Source organism: Heptranchias perlo, chromosome 15, assembly GCF_035084215.1.
Source record: "Heptranchias perlo isolate sHepPer1 chromosome 15, sHepPer1.hap1, whole genome shotgun sequence".
NCBI classification, from domain to species: Eukaryota; Metazoa; Chordata; class Chondrichthyes; order Hexanchiformes; family Hexanchidae; genus Heptranchias; species Heptranchias perlo.
In genome coordinates, this window is record NC_090339.1 from 5,730,067 (window position 1) to 5,755,877 (window position 25,811).

The 25,811-nt window shown below is 47.0% G+C and overlaps 1 protein-coding gene across 3 annotated transcripts in view; it reads left to right on the forward strand.

The window, feature by feature from the left end:
• Positions 1 to 3,713: 3,713 nt before the first annotated feature.
• klhl13 (kelch-like family member 13) overlaps positions 3,714 to 25,811 on the forward strand; it is a 241,560-nt gene continuing 219,462 nt past the window's right edge. For 2 of the 3 annotated variants that reach the window (XM_067996801.1, XM_067996802.1), the window contains exon 1: positions 3,714 to 3,825. Coding sequence is in view for 1 of the 3 variants with exons in the window: in XM_067996800.1 (XP_067852901.1) it covers positions 4,202 to 4,287 (86 nt within the window). In the remaining 2 variants the exon portion in view is untranslated. The other variant, XM_067996800.1, reaches the window with a different exon arrangement.

Sequence of the window (25,811 nt, forward strand, 5' to 3'; positions counted from 1 at the left end):
CTCTCTCCTCTCTCTCTCCACCTATCCCCGGGTCTCTCTCTCTCTCTCTCTCCCCTATCCCCGGGTCTCTCTCTCTCTCCCCCCTATCCCCGGGTCTCTCTCTCTCTCCCCCCTATCCCCGGGTCTCTCTCTCTCTCCCCCCTATCCCGGGTCTCTCTCTCTCTCTCTCTCTCCCTCTCTCTCTCCCCCCTATCCCCGGGTCTCTGTCTCTCTCTCTCCCCCCTATCCCCGGGTCTCTCTCTCTCTCTCTCCCCCTATCCCGGGTCTCTCTCTCTCTCTCTCCCCCCTATCCCGGTCTCTCTCTCTCTCCCCCTATCCCCGGGTCTCTCTCTCTCTCTCTCCCCCCTATCCCGGGTCTCTCTCTCTCTCTCTCCCCCCTATCCCCGGGTCTCTCTCTCTCTCTCTCCCCCCTATCCCCGGGTCTCTCTCTCTCTCTCTCCCCTATCCCGGGTCTCTCTCTCTCTCTCTCCCCTATCCCCGGGTATCTCTCTCTCTCTCCCCCCTATCCCCGGGTATCTCTCTCTCTCTCTCTCTCCCCCCTATCCCCGGGTATCTCTCTCTCTCTCTCTCCCCCTATCCCCGGGTCTCTCTCTCTCTCTCTCCCCCCTATCCCCGGGTCTCTCTCTCTCTCTCCCCTATCCCCGGGTCTCTCTCTCTCCCCCCCCTATCCCCGGTCTCTCTCTCTCCCCCCTATCCCCGGGTCTCTCTCTCTCTCCCCCCTATCCCCGGGTCTCTCTCTCTCTCTCTCCCCTATCCCCGGGTCTCTCTCTCTCCCCCCCTATCCCCGGGTCTCTCTCTCTCCCCCCCCTATCCCCGGGTCTCTCTCTCTCTCTCCCCTATCCCCGGTCTCTCTCTCTCCCCCCCCTATCCCCGGGTCTCTCTCTCTCTCTCTCTCCCCCCTATCCCCGGGTCTCTCTCTCTCTCTCTCCCTATCCCCGGGTCTCTCTCTCTCTCTCTCTCCCCCTATCCCCGGGTCTCTCTCTCTCTCTCCCCTATCCCCGGGTCTCTCTCTCTCCCCCCCCTATCCCCGGGTCTCTCTCTCTCTCCCCCCCCTATCCCCGGGTCTCTCTCTCTCACTCCCCCTATCCCCGGGTCTCTCTCTCTCTCTCCCCTATCCCCGGGTCTCTCTCTCTCTCTCCCCTATCCCCGGGTCTCTCTCTCTCCCCCCCCTATCCCGGGTCTCTCTCTCTCCCCCCTATCCCCGGGTCTCTCTCTCTCTCTCCCCTATCCCCGGGTCTCTCTCTCTCCCCCCCTATCCCGGGTCTCTCTCTCTCTCCCCTATCCCCGGGTCTCTCTCTCTCTCTCCCCTATCCCCGGGTCTCTCTCTCTCCCCCTATCCCCGGGTCTCTCTCTCTCTCTCCCCTATCCCCGGGTCTCTCTCTCTCCCCCCCCTATCCCCGGGTCTATCTCTCTCCCCCCTATCCCCGGGTCTCTCTCTCTCCCCCTATCCCCGGGTCTCTCTCTCCCCCCTATCCCCGGGTCTATCTCTCTCTCCCCCCTATCCCGGGTCTCTCTCTCTCCCCTATCCCCGGGTCTCTCTCTCTCTCTCTCCCCCCCTATCCCCGGGTCTCTCTCTCTCCCCCTATCCCCGGGTCTCTCTCTCTCTCTCTCCCCTATCCCCGGGTCTCTCTCTCTCTCCCCCTATCCCCGGGTCTCTCTCTCTCTCCCCCCCTCTCCCCGGGTATCTCTCTCTCTCCCCCCTATCCCCGGGTCTCTCTCTCTCTCTCTCCCCCCCCTATCCCCGGGTCTCTCTCTCTCTCTCTCTCTCCCCTATCCCCGGGTCTCTCTCTCTCTCCCCTATCCCCGGGTCTCTCTCTCTCTCTCTCTCTCCCCTATCCCCGGGTCTCTCTCTCTCTCTCTCTCTCCCCTATCCCCGGGTCTCTCTCTCTCTCTCTCTCTCCCCCCTATCCCCGGGTCTCTCTCTCTCCCCCCTATCCCGGGTCTCTCTCTCTCTCCCCTATCCCCGGGTCTCTCTCTCTCCCCCCCTATCCCCGGGTCTCTCTCTCTCTCCCCTATCCCCGGGTCTCTCTCTCTCTCTCTCTCCCCTATCCCCGGGTCTCTCTCTCTCTCTCTCTCCCCTATCCCCGGGTCTCTCTCTCTATCTCTCTCCCCCCTATCCCCGGGTCTCTCTCTCTCCCCCTCTCCCGGGTATCTCTCTCTCTCTCTCTCTCTCCCCTCTCCCCGGGTATCTCTCTCTCTCTCTCTCTCTCCCCTATCCCCGGGTCTCTCTCTCTCTCTCTCTCCCCTCTCCCCGGGTCTCTCTCTCTCTCTCTCCCCTATCCCCGGGTCTCTCTCTCTCTCTCCCCTAGCCCCGGGTCTCTCTCTCTCTATCTCTCTCCCCTATCCCCGGGTCTCTCTCTCTCTCTCTCTCTCCCCTATCCCCGGGTCTCTCTCTCTCTCTCTCTCTCCCCTATCCCCGGGTCTCTCTCTCTCTCTCCCCCCCTATCCCCGGGTCTCTCTCTCTCTCTCTCTCCCCTATCCCCGGGTCTCTCTCTCTCTCTCCCCCTATCCCCGGGTCTCTCTCTCTCTCTCTCTCCCCCCTATCCCCGGGTCTCTCTCTCTCTCTCTCTCCCCCTAATCCCCGGGTCTCTCTCTCTCTCTCTCCCCCTATCCCCGGGTCTCTCTCTCTCTCTCTCTCCCCTATCCCCGGGTCTCTCTCTCTCTCTCTCTCCCCCTATCCCCGGGTCTCTCTCTCTCTCTCTCCCCCTATCCCCGGGTCTCTCTCTCTCTCTCTCTCCCCCCTATCCCCGGGTCTCTCTCTCTCTCCCCTATCCCCGGGTCTCTCTCTCTCTCTCTCCCCCTATCCCCGGGTCTCTCTCTCTCTCTCTCTCCCCCCCTATCCCCGGGTCTCTCTCTCTCTCTCTCTCTCTCCCCTATCCCCGGGTCTCTCTCTCTCTCTCTCTCTCCCCCTATCCCCGGGTCTCTCTCTCTCTCTCTCCCCCTATCCCCGGGTCTCTCTCTCTCTCTCCCCTATCCCCGGGTCTCTCTCTCTCTCTCTCTCTCCCCTCTCCCCCGGGTCTCTCTCTCTCTCTCTCCCCTGTCCCCGGGTATCTCTCTCTCTCTCTCCCCCCTATCCCCGGGTCTCTCTCTCTCTCTCTCTCTCCCCTATCCCCGGGTCTCTCTCTCTCTCTCTCCCCCCTATCCCCGGGTCTCTCTCTCTCTCTCTCTCTCCCCCCTATCCCCGGGTCTCTCTCCCTCCCCCCCTATCCCCGGGTCTCTCTCTCTCTCTCTCTCCCCTATCCCCGGGTCTCTCTCTCTCTCTCTCTCCCCTATCCCCGGGTCTCTCTCTCTCTCTCTCTCCCCTATCCCCGGGTCTCTCTCTCTCTCTCTCCCCTATCCCCGGGTCTCTCTCTCTCTCTCTCTCCCCTATCCCCGGGTCTCTCTCTCTCTCTCTCTCTCTCCCCTATCCCCGGGTCTCTCTCTCTCTCTCTCTCCCCTATCCCCGGGTCTCTCTCTCTCTCTCTCTCTCCCCCCTATCCCCGGGTCTCTCTCTCTCTCTCTCTCCCCTATCCCCGGGTCTCTCTCTCTCTCTCTCTCTCTCTCCCCTATCCCCGGGTCTCTCTCTCTCTCTCTCTCCCCTATCCCCGGGTCTCTCTCTCTCTCTCTCTCTCTCCCCTGTCCCCGGGTATCTCGGGCCCTCTCTCGATCTCCCGGTTTCGCTCCTCCCCTCGCGGCGGAAGTGACGTCACCCCGCGGCGGGGCCCGGTCTCCTCCCCCGGCCAATGAGCGAGGCGGCGGGGCGGGGCCGGACCGGAGCGGGCCCGGGCGGAGGGTTCGGCCATCGCCGAGCGAGCGGCGGCAGGAGGACGGCGGGCTCTCCGGCAGGTAAAGAAGCGGCGGCCGGCGATCGGACGGGACGGACTGGGCTTCCCCCTCCCCTGGGCCTGGGCCTGGGCCCGGGGGGAGAGCGGGCTGACCCCGGGACTCCCCCCTCTTCACAAACGGTAGAGCAGTTTGACAGGAGCCGGTTGAAGTGCGAGCGGAGCCCCAGGCCCGGCCCCCGTCCGGAGTTAGTTTGAGCGGCGCCTTTAAAGGGCTTTGCCCCTTACCCCAGAGCCGCCGGTCTCACTTACACGTGTTTGCCGCTGTGTTTTGTTGTCCTTCAGCCCTCCCAAATATATAAATAATACCTTCAACTCTCATCAGTGATATTTATAATAAATACACTCGGCTCTCTGAAGCTCAAGACCTTCTCCAGTCAATGTACAGAAAGTTCACCCAACCAGAGAGAAAAGTCCAGTTGGGCTCCGCTTTTGTTTTCAATCTGTTGCACTGCCATAGCCCAGGGTGAGTCCAGGCCAAGTTTAGCCTTCAAGTGAGGTAGGGTTGCAGAGGGGAAGGAGGGAAATAATTGGACCAAGGCTTCGGTCACCAAAATTCTGTCCAATATTTCCATTGCAAATTACCGTGACTGCCTTTATAATGGAGACTGCCTATGTAAACGTGTCACGCTGCAGTTACACCATCCCTCCAGTAGAGGTGTGACAGGGCCTCCCAATTACTCCCGACAAGCAACAAGTTTACATAGGCTGTTTCCATGTAGATGTGGACTTAGCAATTTGTGATGGAAAAAGAAGCAACAGGCTGTGATTTTTAAATATTAATAGATTTTGTCAATGAAAAGGGATTGTTCTGTCACATTTTTGTGAGCTGAAACAATATGAGGATATCACAGAGCAACTAACGTATGAGTGATGCAAGTGATCTCATTGAGTTTCTGTGATAGCTTCTTAATGCTGTTTATCACACTGGAACCTATCTGATAGTCTGTACATGCAGTGGTTAGCTAATACAGTGATATAAACAATGAATGAAAATAAATAAATAAAAATAGTGGACCCACCTTGTACTTGCGTGTAGTTTCAAGAATGATGTAGTTGTGCCAAGTGATTGAAAGCATTTCAAAACCTGTAATTTGATTTATTTCTCATGCATGTTTATGTGTATAGTTGTGTTGAAAATTATTTGATGGGACAGTCATGGTTTGTGATTTAAATGATTTTCGCTCAGTATTGACTTCAGATTTTTGCAGCAGTGTGGAACCAGGTAAAGAGGTACATGCTATGAGCATGAGATATTCAAAAGTGCTGAAGTGGTGCAGATAACTAGAGAATGTGCAACTCCTTCAATGGGTCAGAAATTTCAGTGAGTAGCTGAGTCGTACAGATCAGGAAGGTTTGATTCTTCGTTTGTGCTGGATTCGCTGATTCCTGCTGTGACAGTAAAAGGAAGGAATGCTGAGTTATTTGATCTTCATAGCCAAATGATGCTGGACTTAGAAGGTTAAATTATGAGGATAGGTTGCATAAATTTGGCTTGTATTCCCTTAAGTATAGAAGGTTGAGGTATTTAAAATGATAAAAGGATTCAATAGCGTAGATATGGAGAAGCTATTTCTTCTAATGGAGGGGATCCAGAACAAGGGGACATAATAAAATTAGAGCTAGGTCACTTAGGAGTGAAATCAGGAGGCACTTTTTCCATGTAAAGGATAATAGAAATCAGGAACACTCTCCCACAAAGGGCTGTGGATGCTGGAACAATTGGAGCCCTCAAGACTGAGATTAATAGATTTTTGTTGGGTAAGTGTATCGAGGGATTTGGAGCAAAGGCAGATAAATGGAGTTGAGGTTCAGATCAGCCATGATCTAATTGAATGGCAGAGCAGGTCCGAGCGGTTGAATGGCCTATTGCTGTTCCTATGTTCTTAAATAACTTGGGTTAAGAAGGGAAAATTTGGCTAGGATTCCTGTTGCTGATCCCCAGTCACTTCGACTGAAACTGCACCTTTGTTGATGTCAGGTGAGGACAGAATCAGGCTTGGCTGTGATGCCTTCTGAGGTTGGATAGCCTGCCGACACTCACCGATTCGGCTCATATATGGATAATGGTCACTTGGCTGAGGTACCATTGGGTGTCTGTGGCATTGTATCCGTAAGTCCTTCAGGAGGGGCGAAGAATAAAAAAACTAGAGGCTATGTTTTGGAAACATGTTGGATACAATATTGAATGATGCTGAAATAAAGAGGGTGTCAACAAATCCAGGACTACAAAAGTTAAGATGTGGAGATGCTGGTGATGGACTGGGGTTGACAATTGTAAACAATTTTACAACACCAAGTTATAGTCCAGCAATTTTATTTTAAATTCACAAGCTTTCGGAGGCTTCCTCCTTCGTCAGGTGAAGCTTCCTCCTTCACATCGTTCACCTGACGAAGGAGGAAGCCTCCGAAAGCTTGTGAATTTAAAATAAAATTGCTGGACTATAACTTGGTGTTGTAAAATTGTTTACAAAAGTTAAGATCAGGAAGGTCCCTGTTTCCATTCCTGGTCTATGTTAAGTTGACTTAATTTGGGTTGGAAGGAAAAAAGATTACTCATGATTTCTGCTGCGGATAGCCATTCAGTGACTCCTGTTGGAATGTGTGCATGTTCTGGGAGCATGTGTTTGTACTTGATTGTGATGCTCCCCACAGCTAAATGGTCTGTTCCTCTTTTACAACAATGACCACACTTCAAAAGTACTTCATTGTCTGTCAAGCATTTTGGGTCATCCAGAGGTCGTGAAAGGTGTCATATAAAGCAAGGTCTTTCTTTAAAGAGGATTGTAAACAATTTTACAACACCAAGTTATAGTCCAGCAATTTTATTTTAAATTCACAAGCTTTCGGAGGCTACCTCCTTCGTCAGGTGAACGATGTGAAAAATGGGCAGGGAACTAGTTTCTATTCCTCCATTTAAACTCCGAAAAAGCACAAGAATGTTGACTTGTCATCTCATTGAGGACATTGTTCAGGGCAAACACTTCACGTTCTCCCTCCCCCCTTCACTGATGCTCCTGGATGATATCAGGTGATTTACCATGTGTGAAATCTCGGTGTTATAGTTCAAGGTTTTCCCTAGTTTGTGGCTAGATTACAGTTTCCATAAGTGATGGTTTTATTTCATATAAGTTCATTAATTTTGATTCTACTTTTTTTTTGTATGGGGAAAATAAATTATCGGAAAACCTGAGAATTGCACTTTTACTTTTTGTAGTAACACAGTTAGTATAAGTGTAAGTGGTGCGATATACTGGGATTAACTGCTACAAAGAAAGATATTTCCTGAAGCTGAGCTCAAGATTTAGAAGATTTAAAGGCTTCACATCTAATACAAATAAAAAGAAAGATTGCAACTATGAAATAAAGAGACAAACAAAAATTACAATGAAGAATGGAATGGAACTTTTTCAAGACTGTCATCCCATTTCCTTTGCCTTAATTAGCTACTTTTATGCCCTTTTCTTCAATGGATTGTCACTGCTTTGCTGAGAACTTTTCAGTGCATTTATCAGTTTTTCTTTCAAAAATCCATTTGTCGGGTGTTCAACCTGTTGTCGTCTTTCTCTGACGGGAGTCAGCACTCCTGATTTGTGACACCGACCTGCCGTTCTCTTCTCCCTCCGCACCCTCCCCTCAAACCCCAATTAGGGGCTCCCTTCGCTTCCACTTTCCAGTTTTGATGAAGGGTTTAGGCCCCAATCGTTCCAGTGTCTTTTCTCCTTTTCAGATGCCGGTGGACTTGTTCTGTATTTTTAGCAGTTTCTTGTGTTCTAAAAGGGCCAGATTAAAGTACTTCACTCACAAACACATTCCACTGTGTAAGAGTTTTGAACTATGCATTGATCTGTTATCCGTTTGAATTGGTATCATTGCACTGAAAAGAATTTTTAGGGTGATTTATCTCCCCTCCTCCAGTATTTCTTCTAATATGTTGGTATCCAGATTCCCTGACAGCACAGTGTGTTAATGCAATCCTCAGAGTGATTCTGAAACATACACGTCCTGAAGACCCCAGTACGTACTGACTTAGCTGGTTCCAGCTAGGCTGGTGGTGGGGGTGTTACAATTGGCCTCACTGCCTCCAGGCTGCGGAGAGGGCAAAACGGCAAAGATTCCCACTCCTGGCTCCAATTTATAAATGTTTCTAACGTGACTGATTTCTCCCCCCCCCCCCCCCCTCCCATCCAGTCTTTTCCCCTCAATCTGGGGCATAGTTTCATGGACACCAGCTGCCCCATGATACCTGCCCATGTATATTCAGGTGTGCGCCTAGGCAGTGAGTACTGGTAGGCTATTCAACCGTGGCTGTACCCGATCATGTTCTCACCTGATCTCCACATACATGCACTTCGCACCAGGGGGTCACTGGAGAGGGGTCAGGATTGGAATCCCTGACTGATTTACTCTCACTTACACCACCAAGTACATGTTTGGTTAGGAAATGTAGTACAGTATGTTGGCAGAGGTCAAGCACAGGTTGTGGGAGCTCCCTGGTCCATGTGACAGGGCCTGGTGCATTTAAACATGACATCATGAGAGAATCTAATGACTTTTTTTAATATAAAAATATAAATTGCTGGAAATATACAGCACGTGAAAAAGAAAAGACAAGTTAACATTTTGGATAGAGATAGGGTTGTTTTTTCAGCACTGATTGTTCAAGCCTTTTCTGCTTGTTGTGTGCCTTGCATAAGTCCTGCTCATCCTCTCATTCCTGACCTCGCACACCTTCACTGCTTCCATGTCTCTAACACATTGAATTTTAAATGAGGCATACCTTTACAACCAACCTATTCTAAGTCTACGTACCAGTGGTGCCCTCTGCACTTCTGACTCTGGCCACCTCTGGCATTTTCTCCTGCCTTTGCCCCATCTTCAGTGACAGCTTCAGCAATCTTAGCCTGCGCCCTTGAGCTCGCTCCCGCCCTGCACCCCCCCGAGCTCGCTCTTCCTCTACCTTTAAAAAGTCTCATCTTTCCCTACCACTTTGACCATGCCTTCATTCACCTCCCTGACTACTAATGCTTGGTCCCTGCTTTTTCTATTTTGTTAAGCAACTTGTGATGTTTATTAGTTTAAAGGCGCTATATAAATAGGAGTTGTTGTAATGATCTTGTTAATTTCCCAGTGCCGATTATGTTGAGCTTTCTTTTAGGATAGCACTATATAAATGAAATGTAATGTTTGAACAACCAAGACTGGATAATTCAAGGTTGATAAATTAAATCACTCGTATGTTGAAAAGTTAATCAGACTTTTACTTCTTTAAAAACAAAGTCCATGAAATTCTGTGTGTCTTTTATGCAGTTGCCTTTCCCAAACCTATCTAGTCAGGAAAGGTTATTTGTATATTCATCATGTTTTATATTCATAACTGTTTTAAGACACACTGAGCCAGATGTTGCTGTCAAAATAATGATGAGGCTAATGGCGCTTGCCGTTATTGATGCGCAAATGGTACAGCAACTTCAGGCGAGGGGCAGATGTGCGGTTAAACGTGGATATCCAGAAATTGCTGTCTGAGATGCGCCACTCTGCCGTTAGCTTCACGAGAACAGCATCTCGCTGTCTGCCTCACCATTGACGTGAGGCACAAGTCAGGAGTGTGATGGAGTACTCTCCACTTGCCTGGATGAGCGCAGCTCCAACAACACTCAAGAAGCTCGACACCATCCAGGACAAAGCAGCCCGCTTGATTGGCACCCCATCCACCACCCTAAACATTCACTCCCTTCACTACCGGCGCACTGTGGCTGCAGTGTGTACCATCCACAGGATGCACTGCAGCAACTCGCCAAGGCTTCTTCGACAGCACCTCCCGAACCCGCAACTTCTACCACCTAGAAGGACAAGAGCAGCAGGCACATGGGAACAACACCACCTGCACGATCCCCTCCAAGTCACACACCATCCTGACTTGGAAATATATCGCCGTTCCTTCATCGTCGCTGGGGCAAAATCCTGGAACTCCCTTCCTAACAGCACTGTGGGAGAACCTTCAGCACACGGACTGCAGTGGTTCAAGAAGGCGGCTCACCACCACCTTCTCAAGGGCAATTAGGGATGGGCAATAAATGCCGCCCTCGCCAGCGACGCCCACATCCCGTGAACGAATTTTAAAAAAGGCATGAAGTTTCTGTATTTGCGCGGGAGATACAAACTAAACTCATCACAAAGTTAAGTCTTGTTTCTTCAAGTCTAAGTTCCCTTTTAATGATACGATAATTGTTAATTACTGTCAGTCAAGCTCTCTGGCACTGAAAATTAACTAGTGTGGAGTCTCATCCCTTCAGGTATTAATTCTGGTTGGAGATTTTAGAAATGTAAAAATTTCTTTTACTTCTCATTTCTGTCTCTTTTTCTTAATGCAGTCTTTCCCTCTTTATTTCTCTTTCTGTACCTGAATCGACATTGAATTCACCCACTCTAATTCACCCTCCTTCTCAGTCGTTCCTCTGTTTATTTCTCAACCCTTCAATCTGCTGGTCAAGGAGATACCCTGTTGTTTGCCTGTTCACTCAGGTCCCAGATGCCCTGTTTCCCTCTGCCCCGTTATCACCTCGCACTTTCAGCAGCTTGCCATGCAAAAAATTAAAAAACCTAAACTTGCAAAAGGCCATGTCTAACTAACGGCAGACACCATTAGATGCCCTACTACAGCAAAATCTGGGCCATTGTTATTTTGGTGTGTTTCAAGAAAAATGTGATCAGATGCCTGTGTCTCAATAATTGTGTCAGGTCTCAGAGTTAATGAAGGATTTATCCCCTTGAATGTATGCATCTAATTTTCAGTTTAGTGCCTTTAAGTACCACTGCTGAGGTACTTATCTATTTTTATAGCTGATATATGGGAACTTAATACTTTTTTTTTGCAGTTTTAACATGTTTAAGTGTGACTGCCATGTGTTACGTAAGCCGCAGTTGATTACTTCAGTTTCAGCATACTTCTGAAATCTGTGGCAATTCCAGTTATGAAATGATTTCTTTCTGTACCTCTGGTTTGTATTATCAAGGATTGAGAGAGTTTTGGGGCAACGTCAAAATTTTCAGCACCCCCCCCCCCCCACCAAAAAAAAAGAAAATGGCTGAAAACAAGTTGGGCTAATTTATTTCTGGGACTAGAAATCAATATCGGTTCTCAATGAGCCTCAGCAACTCGCATTTATATAGCACCTTTAGTGTCGAAAAACGTATCTTGACAGAGGTGTAATGGAAAAAAAAATGGACGCTGAGCTAAAAGAAAAACGAGATATTAGGAGGGATGACCAAATGCCTGGTCAAAGAGTTGGGTTTTAATGAGGGGTCTTAAAGGAGGAGAAGCGGAAGGGTTTCGGGAGCGATTTCCAGAGTGTGGGCCCAGCTACCAATGGTGGGGCTAAGGGAGAGGGGATGCACAAGAGGCCAGATTCAGAGAAACAGGGTGTTTAGGTGGGGGAGGTTACAGAGATAGGGAGGGGAGAGGCCATGAAGAGGATGCGCATTTTAAAATTAAGGCGTTGGGGACCAGGAGCCAATGTCAGTGTTAGCCATGGCTCATTGGTTTCACTCTCGCCTTTGAGACAGAAGGTCGTGGGTTCAAGTCTCCAGAGATTTGAGCAAACAATCTCGGCTAGCACTCCAGTGCAGTACTGAGGGAGCGCTGCACTGTTGGAGGTGCCATAGTTCGGATGAAACGTTAAACCGAAGCCCTGTCTGCCCTCTCACGTGGATGTAAAAGATCCCAAAGCACCATTCGAAGAAGAGCAGGGGAGTTCTCCTGGTGTCCGGACCAATATTTATCCCTCACCCAACACCTAAAACAGATTATCTGGTCATTATTTCATTGCTGTTTGTGAGAGCTTGTTGTGCAAAAAAAAAAATTCTTCCACGAGTCCTACATTACAACAGTGATTACACTTCAAAAGTTATTCATTGATTGAAAAGCGTTCTGGGAAGTCCCGAGGCCGTGAAAAGAGCTATATAAATCCAAGTCTTTATGTCAGCGAGGACAGGGGTGATGGGCGAGTGGAGAGGAAGAAGATATTGTGTTGCAGCAGAATAATAAAATATTTTACTTTAGGCTGATGTTTTTGTATGGGTTTGCAGCTCCTGTACCTTGAACCGTTGAGCTTGTCTGTGGCAGTGCATGGTTGTTTTTCTCTATTGGTGAACCAGTCAAGACAATGACTTAATTGTCTATTGTTGGTTCCCTTTTGTGCAATCAACAGATTTTGCTGTGTGTGCATTTTTGAACCACCCCAGCTGTACAGCATTACCAGTTCCAGTCTTACTGATAGTATATCATTCTCGTGTCAAATAGGGTTACATTGTAATCACTGATGACGTGTTTTATTCAATCTTATCAATTTATTTGATTGCTTATTTACTTTTGTAATAACAAGTTTGGTAATGTGCACAATGTTTCCTATCCTTTCTAAAATATTACCATCTTGTTGGGACTGAGGAAAGTCCTATGCAATCAAATGAGATGTAAGTTTCAGCAGCTATTGAAATGACGACTGATTGTCAAGTACTTTGCACACACTGAGTTCCCAGAGACACATGACAAGAAAGTTACTGCGGAGAAGTTGAAATCTCAGTATTTCATAAATAAACCTAAATAAGCTAGAGGCTTTCAGAACTGCCTTTTTCAATATACTGTGGGGCATCATTTGGAGCTGGTGTACTTGGTCACAGCCTTTGTCCCTTCCAACACAGTGTGCTTGGCCAGCTCCCTGGGCAGCAGCAGGCAGCACGGCGGTCTGGGTCTCCCGGGAGCTGATGGTGTGGCACTTGTTATAATGGTCAAGACGGGCAGCTTCACCTGCCATGAGCTCAAAAATATCGCTCACAAAGGAGCTCATGATGTTCATGGTGTCGGGGGGTGAACCTGCTGCATCACTTTGTAGATGTGGATGGAGTAACTCTCCTTCCTTCACCTTCTCCACTTCTTGCTGCCCTTTGCCATCACTTTATTCATTGCTTTCTTCACACTCATCTGGTGCTGGTCTTTGTCGCTCCTCAGACATTTTGAAATGCAACAAAGTCGTTCATTTGAATTTTTTGTGAACTAAAAGCCCTTTTGCTGTTTTGTTTACCATACTTAGTTTAAATTACTGGATAATTCACATTTTTTTTGAGCACAAAAAAATGACTTTGAATTAACAGGAGGTAGACTGTGGTATTCCAATAATTGTTGGCGGGATTAATCAGTTCGACCTCTTGATGTGGATTTGTGTTGTACGGAACAGTGATCGCCAGTCTCTGTTTTGCTTGATATGGAATCAAAACATTACCATCTGTAGGAACATAAGACATGGTAGAGTGCTTTCAGCCACTCATTTAAAAAAAAATTACTGTGAAATAACTGCCACAGATTTTCCGGTAATGTAAGTAAAGCAGAAGTTGTTCAGAAAATGGAACCGTTAGCAAGTTGCACAATTGGTAAACTCCAAGCTGAGTTCAAGTTGAAGAGATAAACAAATAAGTTTCATAGATAGACAGTGACATCAGATGCAATTCAAAGGACATTATGTTACGAGGAAGTAGGTGTAAAGCTGCTGACATTGCATGCTTATGATCGGGATGGATAGTGAAAATGCCTCTCTTTGCCCTTCATGGAGTAAAGTAGGTTCACTGCTTAAACTCTGTGTAGTGTGATTTGAGGTACACCCCGGTAACGCTGCCGTGATACGGTACACTACTGCACTATTTAAATTCTGATGTGCCACTTGCGTGGGCTTACTTTAGTTTGGTAACTGAGCACAACATAGGGCAACATGGGGATTTAATATTTTCTCTTTTTTTGACATAAAGAAGCGGGATTCTGTGCCACGCTTAAAGCCGCAGCCTGCTATTCAAACATTTGGATGGAAAATAGCACTCTGGTTCTAATTGTGAGTCATTTTCCCAGCCCCGTTTTAGTCAGAGTCCTTCAAGAGAAAATAAACTTTTTTGCTCTATTCTTGCTTACTTGTCAACATGATCATAAATTAGGGGCAATTAAGCCCTAACCACGTTTACTGAAAAGTACTTGGGATGCTGTTTGTAATTCTTAGCTTTGCAACCACCACATCGAATGAAGTATTGTCAACGGTTGCATCTTTTATTGAGTAATGTGAAGACTTCCTATTAGGCTGCCTTTTGGAAACTTGTCTGCGTCATTGTATTTGTAATGGTGAATTGGGAACATCCTTATTTCCTAGTGGAAACCTGTTGATCTTTGGAGATGTACTTTTTGTTTAAAACTGTTTAACCACAACAGCAGGTGCAGTGGCACAATAGTGGTGCATCTGATTTAGTACATCTGCAGTTGCCATGTAGTCAGAGTGAAGTAGAGCTGATCTTGGGAGTGTGAACGCTCTATGGCTGCACTGTACATGAATTAATGCAGAAACTGCATTATGGTGCAGTGTGTGACAGGAATAATAATGGGTGTATAACAAGCAGGGTCTGAATCAGTATGTGATTTAGCTCCCCTTTACCACCTACTTTTTTGGTCAGTTTCCAAAAGTCAGGCAACTGGAGAAGTGACTTTGGCTTCACTGTTGTAGGCTGTAATATAATATGTGGCAGTCATAAAACATAATACTCACTGCAGTTGAAGCAGGTTTAAGGGCACTTCGCTGTGCTTCAGTTCTTCGAAATAACCCTGACTGACTAAAAAAAAATTAATAAACCCATGAACCAGTGTGCTGCATGAGTGCACAATGATTGGAATGTGAGTTTTTTTCTTAGATCAGTTACTATATAGAAGAGATAAGGCACAGAGAAGTGTCCCAAAAACTAAGGTGGGTGGGAAGAAGTTGAAGCAAGTAGGAGGTTGTCAGCTGGCTAGGTAAGGGGTTAAATTATGAGGACAGGTTGCATAAACTTGCCTTGTATTCCATTGAATTTAGAAAATTAAGGGGTGATCTGACCGAGGTGTTTAAAATATTAAAAGGATTTGATAGGGGAGATATGGAGAAACTATTTCCTCTGATGGGGCAATCCAGAATAAGAGGACATAATAAAATTAGAGCTCGGCCATTCAGGGGTGATAACAGGAAGTACTTTTTCACACAGAAGGTAATGGAAATCTGGAACTCTCTTCCCCCAAAAGGCTGTGGATGCTGGGGATCAATTTGAGTTTTCAAGGCTGAGATCAATAGATTTTTGTTAGGTAAGGGTATCAAGGGATATAGAAGAAAGGCGGGCAAATGGAGGGGAGGTGCACATCAGCCACAATCTAATTGAATGGCGGAGCAGGCTCAATGGGCTGAATGGTCTTCTCCTATCCCTAATGTTCCTACAGCATGTTTATCGGCTGATGCAATTATTGTTCTGATTTTTTTCTCTGCCGAAATTGCTGTGGAGTAGAAACGCTGAGGCATTGAGAGTAGCAGGTACACAGAAGCTCTTGTGAAAGTGGCTCTGTACAATAAATGCATTACAACAGGGCACAGCAGTTAAACTGACCTCAGACCAGAAATGTTAGCACACTAACTTGCAGGCAATTTTCTGTCAAAATACATTACAGCTACAGTTCAGGTGAATTGCATCCATTAAAAGTAAGGGATGTCAGTGTTGGGAAATGGAGCCCTTTTCTACTCTTGGCTCCCAGTGATATTGTCATGATGTGGAGATGCCGGTGATGGACTGGGGTTGACAAATGTAAGGAATCTTACAACACCGGGTTATAGTCCAACTGTTTTATTTGAAAATCACAAGCTTTCGGAGGCTTTCTCCTTCGTCAGGTGATATTGTCAGCACAGGTGTGGCATGGACCAGATGCAGAATAAACTACTCCTTCCCCTGCCCCATCAATAACCCCAACCACTTAATGCACCAATGTTTATTTTATTTCTATTCACACACCAGCTCTCCTAATGCCCTCTGAGCGAGAGTCCCAACTTGTGCTGAATTGTGCACTCACATCTGTTAAGGACTTCTTGAGACTGACCAAACTCACTTATTTGGTCCATGGCTCCCAATGTGCAGGTCTCCCTCAGCCGGTGGCTACATCAACATAACACTGCCAGATTATTTTTAGACTGGTGGTGACCAAGGCTGTTTTTCCCTGGGTCTTCTTTCCTGTTGCGTTTACTAGAGTTGTGGTGTCAGCCATGACTCAGTTAGTAGCACTCTTGCCTCTTGAGTGGGACGGTTGTGGGTTCGAGTCTCACTCCAAAGATTTGAGCACATAATCTGGACTGACACTCCAGTGCAGTACTGAGGGAGTGCTGCACTCTTGGAGGTGCCTTCTTTCAGGTGAGACGTTAAACTGAAGCCTCCTGGTGTTCTGGCCGACATTTATCTCTCAACCAACGTGTAAAATAGAATAACTGGCCATTTATCTCATTGCTGTTTGTGGGATCTTGCTGTGTGCAAATTGGCTGACGTGTTTCCTACATTGCAACAGTGACTATACTTCAAAAGTACTTCATTGGCTGTAAGGTGCTTTGGGATGCCCCGAGAAATGCAAGTCGTCTTTCTTATTATGGAGGTGTGGAGTCACTCTCCTGCACAGGCAACCTGCGCACTGTGAGGAATGTTAGGTTCCCAGAATGCAGCCAGTTTACAGGAAGGCCGGCTGCACATTACAGAACAAAATGTAGGAGAGCAGCTGAGCTAGTTTGCTTTCCCCAAGACCCAGGCTGCAATGTAAAAACAACTTGAATGGCTTATTTGCACTACAGAGGCATCTTACGAAATGGTCCTGCAGTATCGCCTGAGGGAGTTGGTAAATTTGCCCTGTCTACTTTTAGGGGGCTCACACAGTTGTCTTAAGGAACGATTTACAACTTTGTTTCTGGCTGGGGAGGAACAAACAGGCTAGAATAGGCAGGCCAGAAAACACAGTGCCCTGTGTCTCAAGCGGAATTACTTCCATTGCTAGAGGTGCTGGTAAAAAAAAATTCTGGTTAGGTGTGTCTCGGACCTTGTGGGCATCGGTGCTACTTTATTTAAATGTGGCAGCCTGATAAAGTAAGTCAGGCATACAATTCTTACCACGGACAGAGAGAGGAGACATGTGCCCTCATCATTCTCGTGGACACAGATCTCAGAGGTGAAAGCACAACCCAGGTCAGTTCACTGCAACACTTCATTTCAGCAATTTGGAACTGCTGTTTTATGCCGAGAACAAAACCTCCTCATGCCATGTCTTCTTTGCATTTTGCAGGATTACATGCATCCGAGGATCCTTAAGGAAATTGCAGGAACTCTGGCACAAAATCTTCCAGAAATCGCTGAATACTGGAGAGGTTTCTGGGGACTGGAGAAAGGCAGATGTTACTCCTATTTTTTTTAAAGGTAGCAAAAGTGACCCAGGAAACTACAGACACCAGTGAGTTTGGCACCCATTGTGGGTAAAGTTATGGAATCCGTTATTAAAGATAAGATTATGGAGCATTTGGATAGAAATAAAATCATAACCCATATCCAAATAAAATAAAAGCCCATAGCCAGTATGGGTTCATGAATGGGAGGTTTTGTCAATCTAACTTCCTGGCTTTCTGTGAGGAGGAACAGGTGACTTTGGACCTATGGTTCCCAAATCTCCACCACTGGGATTTTTCTCACCTTATGTCTGGATCTGTTGTGCACTAATTGATAGAGATTGATTGCCGTGATTAGTCAGTAACTCCATTATCGTTGTATCATGAGATTACCAGGATGGTAGAAGGTGAACTAGATGGACCTTGGTCTTTTTTCATCAAGCAGTTCCTATGTTCAGTGTTTCTTAAAATCTTTTCAACCAATAGTAGAATAGATTTATGGTTCTAATAAATAAATACCAAAAGTGTGACAGCAACCTATTCTGAGTTTATTTGTACTGTGTGGTTTGAAGCTTAGTGAGACGATACACAAATCTTTGTTTCATAAGACGTGATGGACAGGAAATGCACAACTCTCTGTTACGCTTTGTGCTGAACTTCACTTTCTATGTCAAACTTCCAAGCAAAATATAAGGATCTACAGAGATACTCTGCCAGAGTCAGAATGTCTGCACCTTCCTGATTAACATTCCCACAAACAAAACCACATAATGTTTCTTTTGTTATTTGTTCTGTCCTTGTCTTCACTTCTGTGCTTAAGACCTCATTTTGGGATTCACAGTTACCTTCCAGCTTCCATTATCCATGGAAGGGAGGGGTGTTCCCTTCCTTGGAGCAGATACGGGAGCTTCCACTATATATGGCATTGACACCCATAACAAGGCCCAGGGGACATTTACGGCCAGCATGCCTCCATTCATGTGTGGTCTTGGCAGCTTGCTGCTCCATGGGCCTCCATTGATGGCTTGTCCAACAGCTGGGGGATGTCGACCAGAGTGGAATTCAATTATGATTTCTTCCTTGTTTATCTCCAGTAAAAGAGGAAAAGGAATGCTATTAGGAGGCAAGGTTGTCCCAATTTCTGTTCAGCAAGTGAGAAGGGGCAAATTAAAATAATAGGCAAATCGGTTCTTCAGTTTTATTTTTTCCCTCTCTTGAGCAGAAGTATCTAGCCTCCACTTGGCAACTGCCCGCAGTGTCATGATTGAAACCAGAAGCTCCCTGCCTGAAGGCACGTTGGTGCAGACCCATGTCCCGTCATTCTGTGGTGCAGCATTTGTGAGGATCGCCCTCAAACGTGACATGGGTTGGGATCATGGCACTCAACAAAAATTTTGTAACACTGCTAAAGAGACTTATACAGAAGTGAGCTCAGGCCCTGTTTCTCTTCACGCTCCCACACTGTTACCTCTGGAGTCCCCCAAGGATCTATCCTTGGCTCCCTCCTATTTCTCATCTACATGCTGCCCCCTCAGCGACATCATCCGAAAACACGTAGTCAGATTCCACACGTGTGCTGACGACACCCAGCTCTACCTCACCACCACCTCTCTTGACCCCTCCACTGCCTATGATTTGTCACGTTGTTTGTCTGACACCCATTATTGAATGAGCAGAAATTTCCTCCAATTAAATATTGGGAAGACCAAAGCCATTGTCTTCAGCCCTGCTCCACAAACTCCGTTCCCTAGTCACTGATTCCATTCCACTCCCTGGCCACTGTCTGAAGCTGAACCAGATAGTTCACAACCTCAACGTCCCATTTGACCCTGGGCTGAGCTTCCGACCCCATATCCTCTCCATCATCAATACCGCCTACTTCCACCTCCATAATATCGCCCGTTTCCACCTCTGCCTCAACTATTGCTGAAACCCTCATCCATATTTTTGTTACCTCCAAACTCGACTATTCCAATTCTCTCCTGGCCGGCCTCCCGTATCTTAAGTTGTACCAAGTCCCGTTCACCCATCACCCTTGTGCTCGCTGACCTACTTTGGCCTCCTGGTCCAGCAACGCCTAGAATTTAAAATTTGCATCCTTGTGATCAGATCCTTCCTTGGCCTCACCCACCCTGTCTCTGTAACCTCCTCCAGCCATACAATCCTCCGAGACCTCTGCGTTCCTCCAATTCTGGCCTCTTGTGCGTCCCCGATTTCCTTCGCCCCACCATTGGCGGTCGTGCCTTCAGCTGTCTAGGCCCTAAGTTCTGGAATTTCCTCCCTAAACCTCTCTGCCTCTCCATCTCTCTCTCCTCCTTTAAGACACTCCTGAAAACCTACCTCACCTGTCCAAGTATCTCCTTATGTAGCTCGATGTTAAAGTCTGTTTGATTACACGCCTGTGAAGTGCCTTGGGACGTTTTACTACATTAAAGGCGCTATATAAATTAAGTTGTTATCTTTTTACATTATTTGTATTTGTGATATCTGATCTGGAGTCCCATTTCAAATTTATGTGGCTATTCTACCTCTACCTATATTGTGCTTCTACGTAGATCACATTTGTACAAGAAAACGTCAGATAACATTTCGCCAGTCTTTGGTTAATGAGGAAAGCTTTAATGAAAAGACAAAATCCTCATCAGGGAATGTTTGCATCCAGTTTTGGTTGGTTCCTACTTTAGCATGAATTAATGCTCCAGGGCAGTATTAATCTTGATTTTTACTCGAAGAGAGTTCTATGACACACATAGTTTGAGAAACAGTGTTTTATTTCTCTGTTGGGACTGTATTCATTGTTCAAAAATGTGCCTCCTAGTACTTAGCACAAGCAAGCTTTCATTGCCTCTATGCTTGCATTGTCCCTGAACATACATGTCCCTTCACCTTGCCATAAATTGGTAGTGTTCTCCTTTGTTAATATTGTTTCTCTGCTCCTCTCCTGAAGGCACTGTCTTGTCCTAGGGGAGCTTTCTGGAGGTGTTGTCTGCACTCCCGCTGACATGGCCCTTCACGTGCTTACCCGTATACTGAGTATCAGCAGGTAATTTGACTCGGGTTGTTGGAGCTGAGATAGATCAGCGATATCCACGCACGCACCATGGGTGGGGCCCTAGCTAACTTTTTTAACCCTCAGACCACTGCTGCTAAGGCCAGTTGTAACACTGTTAGTGCCATGTTTTCTGAGATTATCTAACTCGGGACAAGCCAGGGATCAAATCTGTCACCATCCTGATCTATATGGCTCAGTTCTATATGTAACTGAGACATTAGAGGTGCTCTTAATTCTGCTTTTTAATAAGATTTGTAAAGTACAAAGTTGCAAAACCTATTGAATCATCTGGTGTATAAGGTATTTTCAATTTTATGTTCATTAAAATGGTCAGGCTGCAGCAAACTGCTCTTAGGCTTCTCCCTGTACTGTTTTGAGTTGGCTCAAGGAGCTGTGCAACATGGGATGGGAATAGCTCACTGAATTTTTTTTCCCATTTGTTAGAGCACCAAAGGTGAGATCAGGAACTCAGCAGGGAGGAGCTATTGAACCCACATTACCACCACCCCTCACTGGCTGGCCTGGTCACTGGCTGGTGCCATGAAAGTTATCAGAAGTTTGAGAATACCACCCGAAGTAGAGCGAGTAATGTTTTTAGTGGACTTGTGAATGAGAATGCTACTGTGGAAGAAATAACCAGCAGTCACCATTGGCATGGGGTTTCAACAAACGTTTTCCCCCAGATTAAGAGACTGAGATAGGATTTTAAATGCAGCATCCATTTAAAAAAAAAAGGGTCAATGTTACTCATTAGAACAAATATCAGTGCAGCAGGCTGCTTTCAGTGCAGGATCTCCTACACGCCAGAGGAAATCTTGAATATTTTAATAATCTTGTATGGTTGGAATATGCCTCTTTGAATAATTCTCTTGTCACACAACATCTACACACATGCACTTCTAGCAAATGTTGCTGGATAGTGATCAAAAGCAGAAAACTTGTTTTTTTAAAATATATTTTCCCTTTCTGTAACCCGGGGACACTCAAGTAAATGCTATTATTTCCAGTACTCCCCCGGCTGAGATTGATAAATCAGCACAGACTGCCGATTGCACTTGATAGATGTAGATGATGAAGAACGTTCAACCCATCTTAGCTCATCCATCCAGAAAGACTCTACAGCCCCGTCACACTATGGAACTGCTTTTTAAACAATTCCAGAGTTTTTGCCTCGACTATTGTACCCAGAAGTCCTTCCACATGCTGATCGCTCTTTGTGTGATGAAGAACTTTCAAACATTTATTTAAGAGTACATTAGGTAGATGGTTGAAGGGAAGGTGTACAGGGAGGACACATGGGATTAGAATACTGCTCTTGTGGAGAAACACGAACTGGTTGGGCTGAGCGGCCTGTTTCCATGTAGTAATTTTTGTATAAAAGTTTTTTTCATTTGATGCAATCAGTCCTAAATTTTGCCTTTTACTAGTTTCAACTTGTTTTTATAATTTTTAGTTGTACAGCAGCAAATTGGATCTGCTCTGATTTATTAACAATGCTATAATAGCTGCAGTGTTCACTGTTAAGGCAATAAGCCTGCTTCCAGGTTTAGTGATTCTGGCCTTTGACATAACTTAAAAGCAAGGAGGCTAAATGTGATTCTTGCAGTAGTAAATGGAAAGTGACGATTTGCATCGACTTTGCACAAGTTTTTTTTTTCAGTTTAGTGACATTTGCATGCACGTGCATGGTGGGTTTCCTCGCAGTGTTTCATTGTACGTTTTCTAGTTCCTTCCTCGATAATGTCTTGGTTCCTGATTCCCATATCACATTGTTGAGATTATACTTAAGTCTGCCAGCCACACACACCATAGATTTTGTCAACCCTCATTGTGAGCCAGGTGGGCCAAGAGTAGTGCCTTTGATATCGCAAAAAAATGATCTAACTTAGAATTGATATCCAGGCTATGCATTTGCATTTACCTTCGTATGATTTCAGGATGTAAACTTATCCAATGTTTGTAACTACCTACTTTGGATTGCTTTTCCTACAAAATTGCTCTCAATTCTGCCACCTCGATAAGAAAAACCACTATATATGTGTGTATGTGTTTTTATAGTAAACTTTTTCGTAATGTAAACCGTTTCCCTCAAGAAACTATTGTCAATTGCATTGGTCAAATAACAGTTTCTTGACCTACAAGTTCCCTCTGCAAAGACCTACCTCCAGGTATTTTGCAAATACCAGCAAATTTCCCAATGTGTTTCATGTGATGAATTGAAGGACATACTGTTTTGTTGAAGTGTTATACGATAGAATGGGGGGGGTGTGTGTGTGTGTTCACGTGACGGTCAAAAAGTTGTGCGGATTGGAGGTGTTAACTATGGCATGGGGTGGGGGGGTGGGTAAAAGGGAAATAAATAAAAATGGGGTCAACTGGAATGAATAAATTGTGCAGTGGGAGCAGGCTGACAATAAATAAATCAACAGACATGAGCAGGAACAAATAAATAGGAGCAGCTGAAGATGACAAGAAAAGAAGGAACATCCTGCCTGAAGGAACCAACAAAACAGCTGAAAGGACTTTGCGGGGAGAACGTTTCAGAGAAATTATCCATCACACAAAAAAAAATTCTGATCAGCTCAAATTTCTCAAGCAGGCCTAATTCTATGTCCATCTTTCCCCTAACTCCCTGTTTCAATCTCTCCAATTAGGTTTGCACCCCTGCCACAGCACCAAGACGGCCCTAATCAAAATCACAACTGTGACTGTGCCCATGGTGCATATCACTACTCAACCTCGTTGCAGCCTTGTGGTCGAACACACCATCCTCCTGCAATGCCTTTCCTCCATTTTCCAGCTCATTGGGATTGTCCTCACTTGGTTCTTATTTTATCTATCCAATCGTAGTCAGAGCATCTCCAGCAATGGGCTCTCTTCCTGCCCTGCACTGTTGCCTCCGGAGCCTCCCAAGGATCCATCCTTGGCCCCCTGCCCCCACTCTTCTCATCAATATGCAGCCCTTGATGATATCCTCCGCAGGCATGGGGTCAGCTTTTATCTGCACACTGACAAACCCTGCACTACCTCGCCACCTCTGTGTCTTCAGACTGCTTGTCCGACATCCAGTTTTGGATGAGTCACAATTTTCTCCAGTTAAACATTGCGAAGACTAAAAACATCATCTTAAGCCTCCTCTACAAAATCCATATCCTTGCCACTGATTCCATCCCCCTCCCCAGCCACTGTCAAAGGCTGAACCAGACTGTTTGTAACCTTGGCGTACTGCTTGACTCTGAGCTGAACTTCTGATCCTTATCCTCTCCGTCACCATGACCGCTTACTTCCACCTCTGTAACATTGCCCACCTTTGCCTCAGCCTCAGTTCATCTGTTGCTGAAACCCTCATCCATGCCTTTGATACCTCCAGACTCAACTATTCCAATACTCTGCTGGATGGCTTCTGTAAACTTCAGCTCATCCAGAAACTGTACTGCCCGTATCCCAACCCGCACCAAGTCCCACTCACCATCACTCCTGTGCTTGTTGACCTACACTGGCTAGCAGATAATGAAGCAGTCCGAGCCTGCATGCAGCAAGACCTGGACAACATCCAGGCTTGGGCTCATAAGTGGCAAGTAACATTCTCGCCAGACAAGTGCCAAGCAATGACCATCTCCAACAAGAGAGTCTAACCACCTCACCTTGACATTCAACGGCATTACCATCACCGAATCCTCCACCATCAACATCCTGGGGGTCACCAATGACCAGAAACTTAACTGGACCAGCCATATAAATACTGTGGCTACAAGAGCAGGTCAGAGGCTGGGTATTCTGCGGCGAGTGACTCACCTCCTGACTCCCCAAAGCCTTTCCACCATCTACAAGGCACAAGTCAGGAGTGTGATGGAATATTCTCCACTTGCCTGGATGAGTGCAGCTCCAACAACACTCAAGAAGCTCGGCACCATCCAGGACAAAGCAGCCCGCTTGATTGGCACCCCATCCACCACCCTAAACATTCACTCCCTTCACCACTGGCGCACAGTGGCTGCAGTGTGCACCATCCACAGGATGCACTGCAGCAACTCGCCAAGGCTTCTTCGACAGCACCTCCCAAACCCACGACCTCTACCACCTAGAAGGACAAGAGCAGCAGGTACATGGGAACAACATCACCTGCACGTTCCCCTCCAAGTCACACACCATCCCGACTCGGAAATATATCGCCGTTCCTTCATCGTCTCTGGGTCAAAATCCTGGCACTCCCTTCCTAACAGCACTGTGGGAGAACCTTCACCACACGGACTGCAGCGGTTCAAGAAGGTGGCTCACCACCACCTTCTCAAGGGCAATTAGGGATGGGCAATAAATGCCGGCCTTGCCAGCGACGCCCACATCCCATGAACAAATTTTTTAAAAAGCCCCCCAATGCCTCAAATTTAAAATGAACATCGTCTTGTTTAAATCCCTTCATGGCCTTGTCCCTCCCTATCTCTAGAACCTCCTCCAGCCCTGAAACTCTTGTCCCATGAACACTCCGTTGCCCTACCTGGCCAATATTTATCCCTCAACCAACATCACCAATACAAACAGATTATCTAGTCATTATCACATTGCTGTTTGTGGGACCTCGCTGTGCGCAAATTGGCTGCCGTGTTTCCTACATTATATTAGTCACAACACTTCAAAAATACTTCATTAGCTGTAAAGCGCTTTGGGATTTCCTGAGGTCATGAAAGGCACTTTATAAATGCAAATTCTTTTACCTCTGGCCTCGTGCACTGTACCTCCCTTCGCACCACGATTGGTGGCTGTGCCTTCAGCTACCAGGCTCCATGCCTTGAATTCCCTCCCTAAAGCCCTATGCCTCTACTCCTTGTTTTCTTCCTTTAGCATGCGGGAGGTAGAGTTGTGGCCAAGTTGTGATTTGTGAAGGTGGGATCTCGGGAGGACAGTGAGGAGAGTGTTTGAGTGATCAAGCCTCCAAGTAACAAAGGCAACAGTAAGGCTTTCATTGGCTGTGGGAGTGAACGAGGAGCAGAGGCAGGCACGGAGGTGGAAGTGGGCACTCTTGGCGGTGAAGATGTGGGGCTTTAAGCTTGGTTCGGGCTCTAACTGCACACCAAGGTTGTGGATTGTTGCGACAGCGTTATCACGTTTTCAGAACATCCCAGCGCACTTCACAGCGAATGAGTTACTTTAGAACTGCAGGCAGTGTTGTGTAGGTACAAGAGTTTACTCCTTAGCTTATACTCTGCGTTGACAGATGTAAGGAATGCTGTTGTTGCTGTGAAGGTTTTTTGTCAGTGTCTGAGTTTTAAACTTTGTGAATGAGATTCCTGATGAAGAACAGAAAAAAGGAGCTCGAACATTCAGTTATTTAAAGAAAATTGCTGTTTTTAACCATTTATGGTGATCTATATCTACTGCACTCCCCACCCCGAGCCCCGCCGCTGTCTGACCCCACCCCGAGCCCCGCCGCTGTCTGACCCCCCACACCCCGAGCCCCGCCGCTGTCTGACCCCCCCCCACCCCGAGCCCCGCCGCTGTCTGACCCCCCCCACCCCGAGCCCCGCCGCTGTCTGACCCCCCCCACCCCGAGCCCCGCCGCTGTCTGACCCCCCCCACCCCGAGCCCCGCCGCTGTCTGACCCCCCCCCCACCCTGAGCCCCGCCGCTGTCTGACCCCCCCCCACCCCGAGCCCCGCCGCTGTCTGACCCCACCCCGAGCCCCGCCGCTGTCTGACCCCCC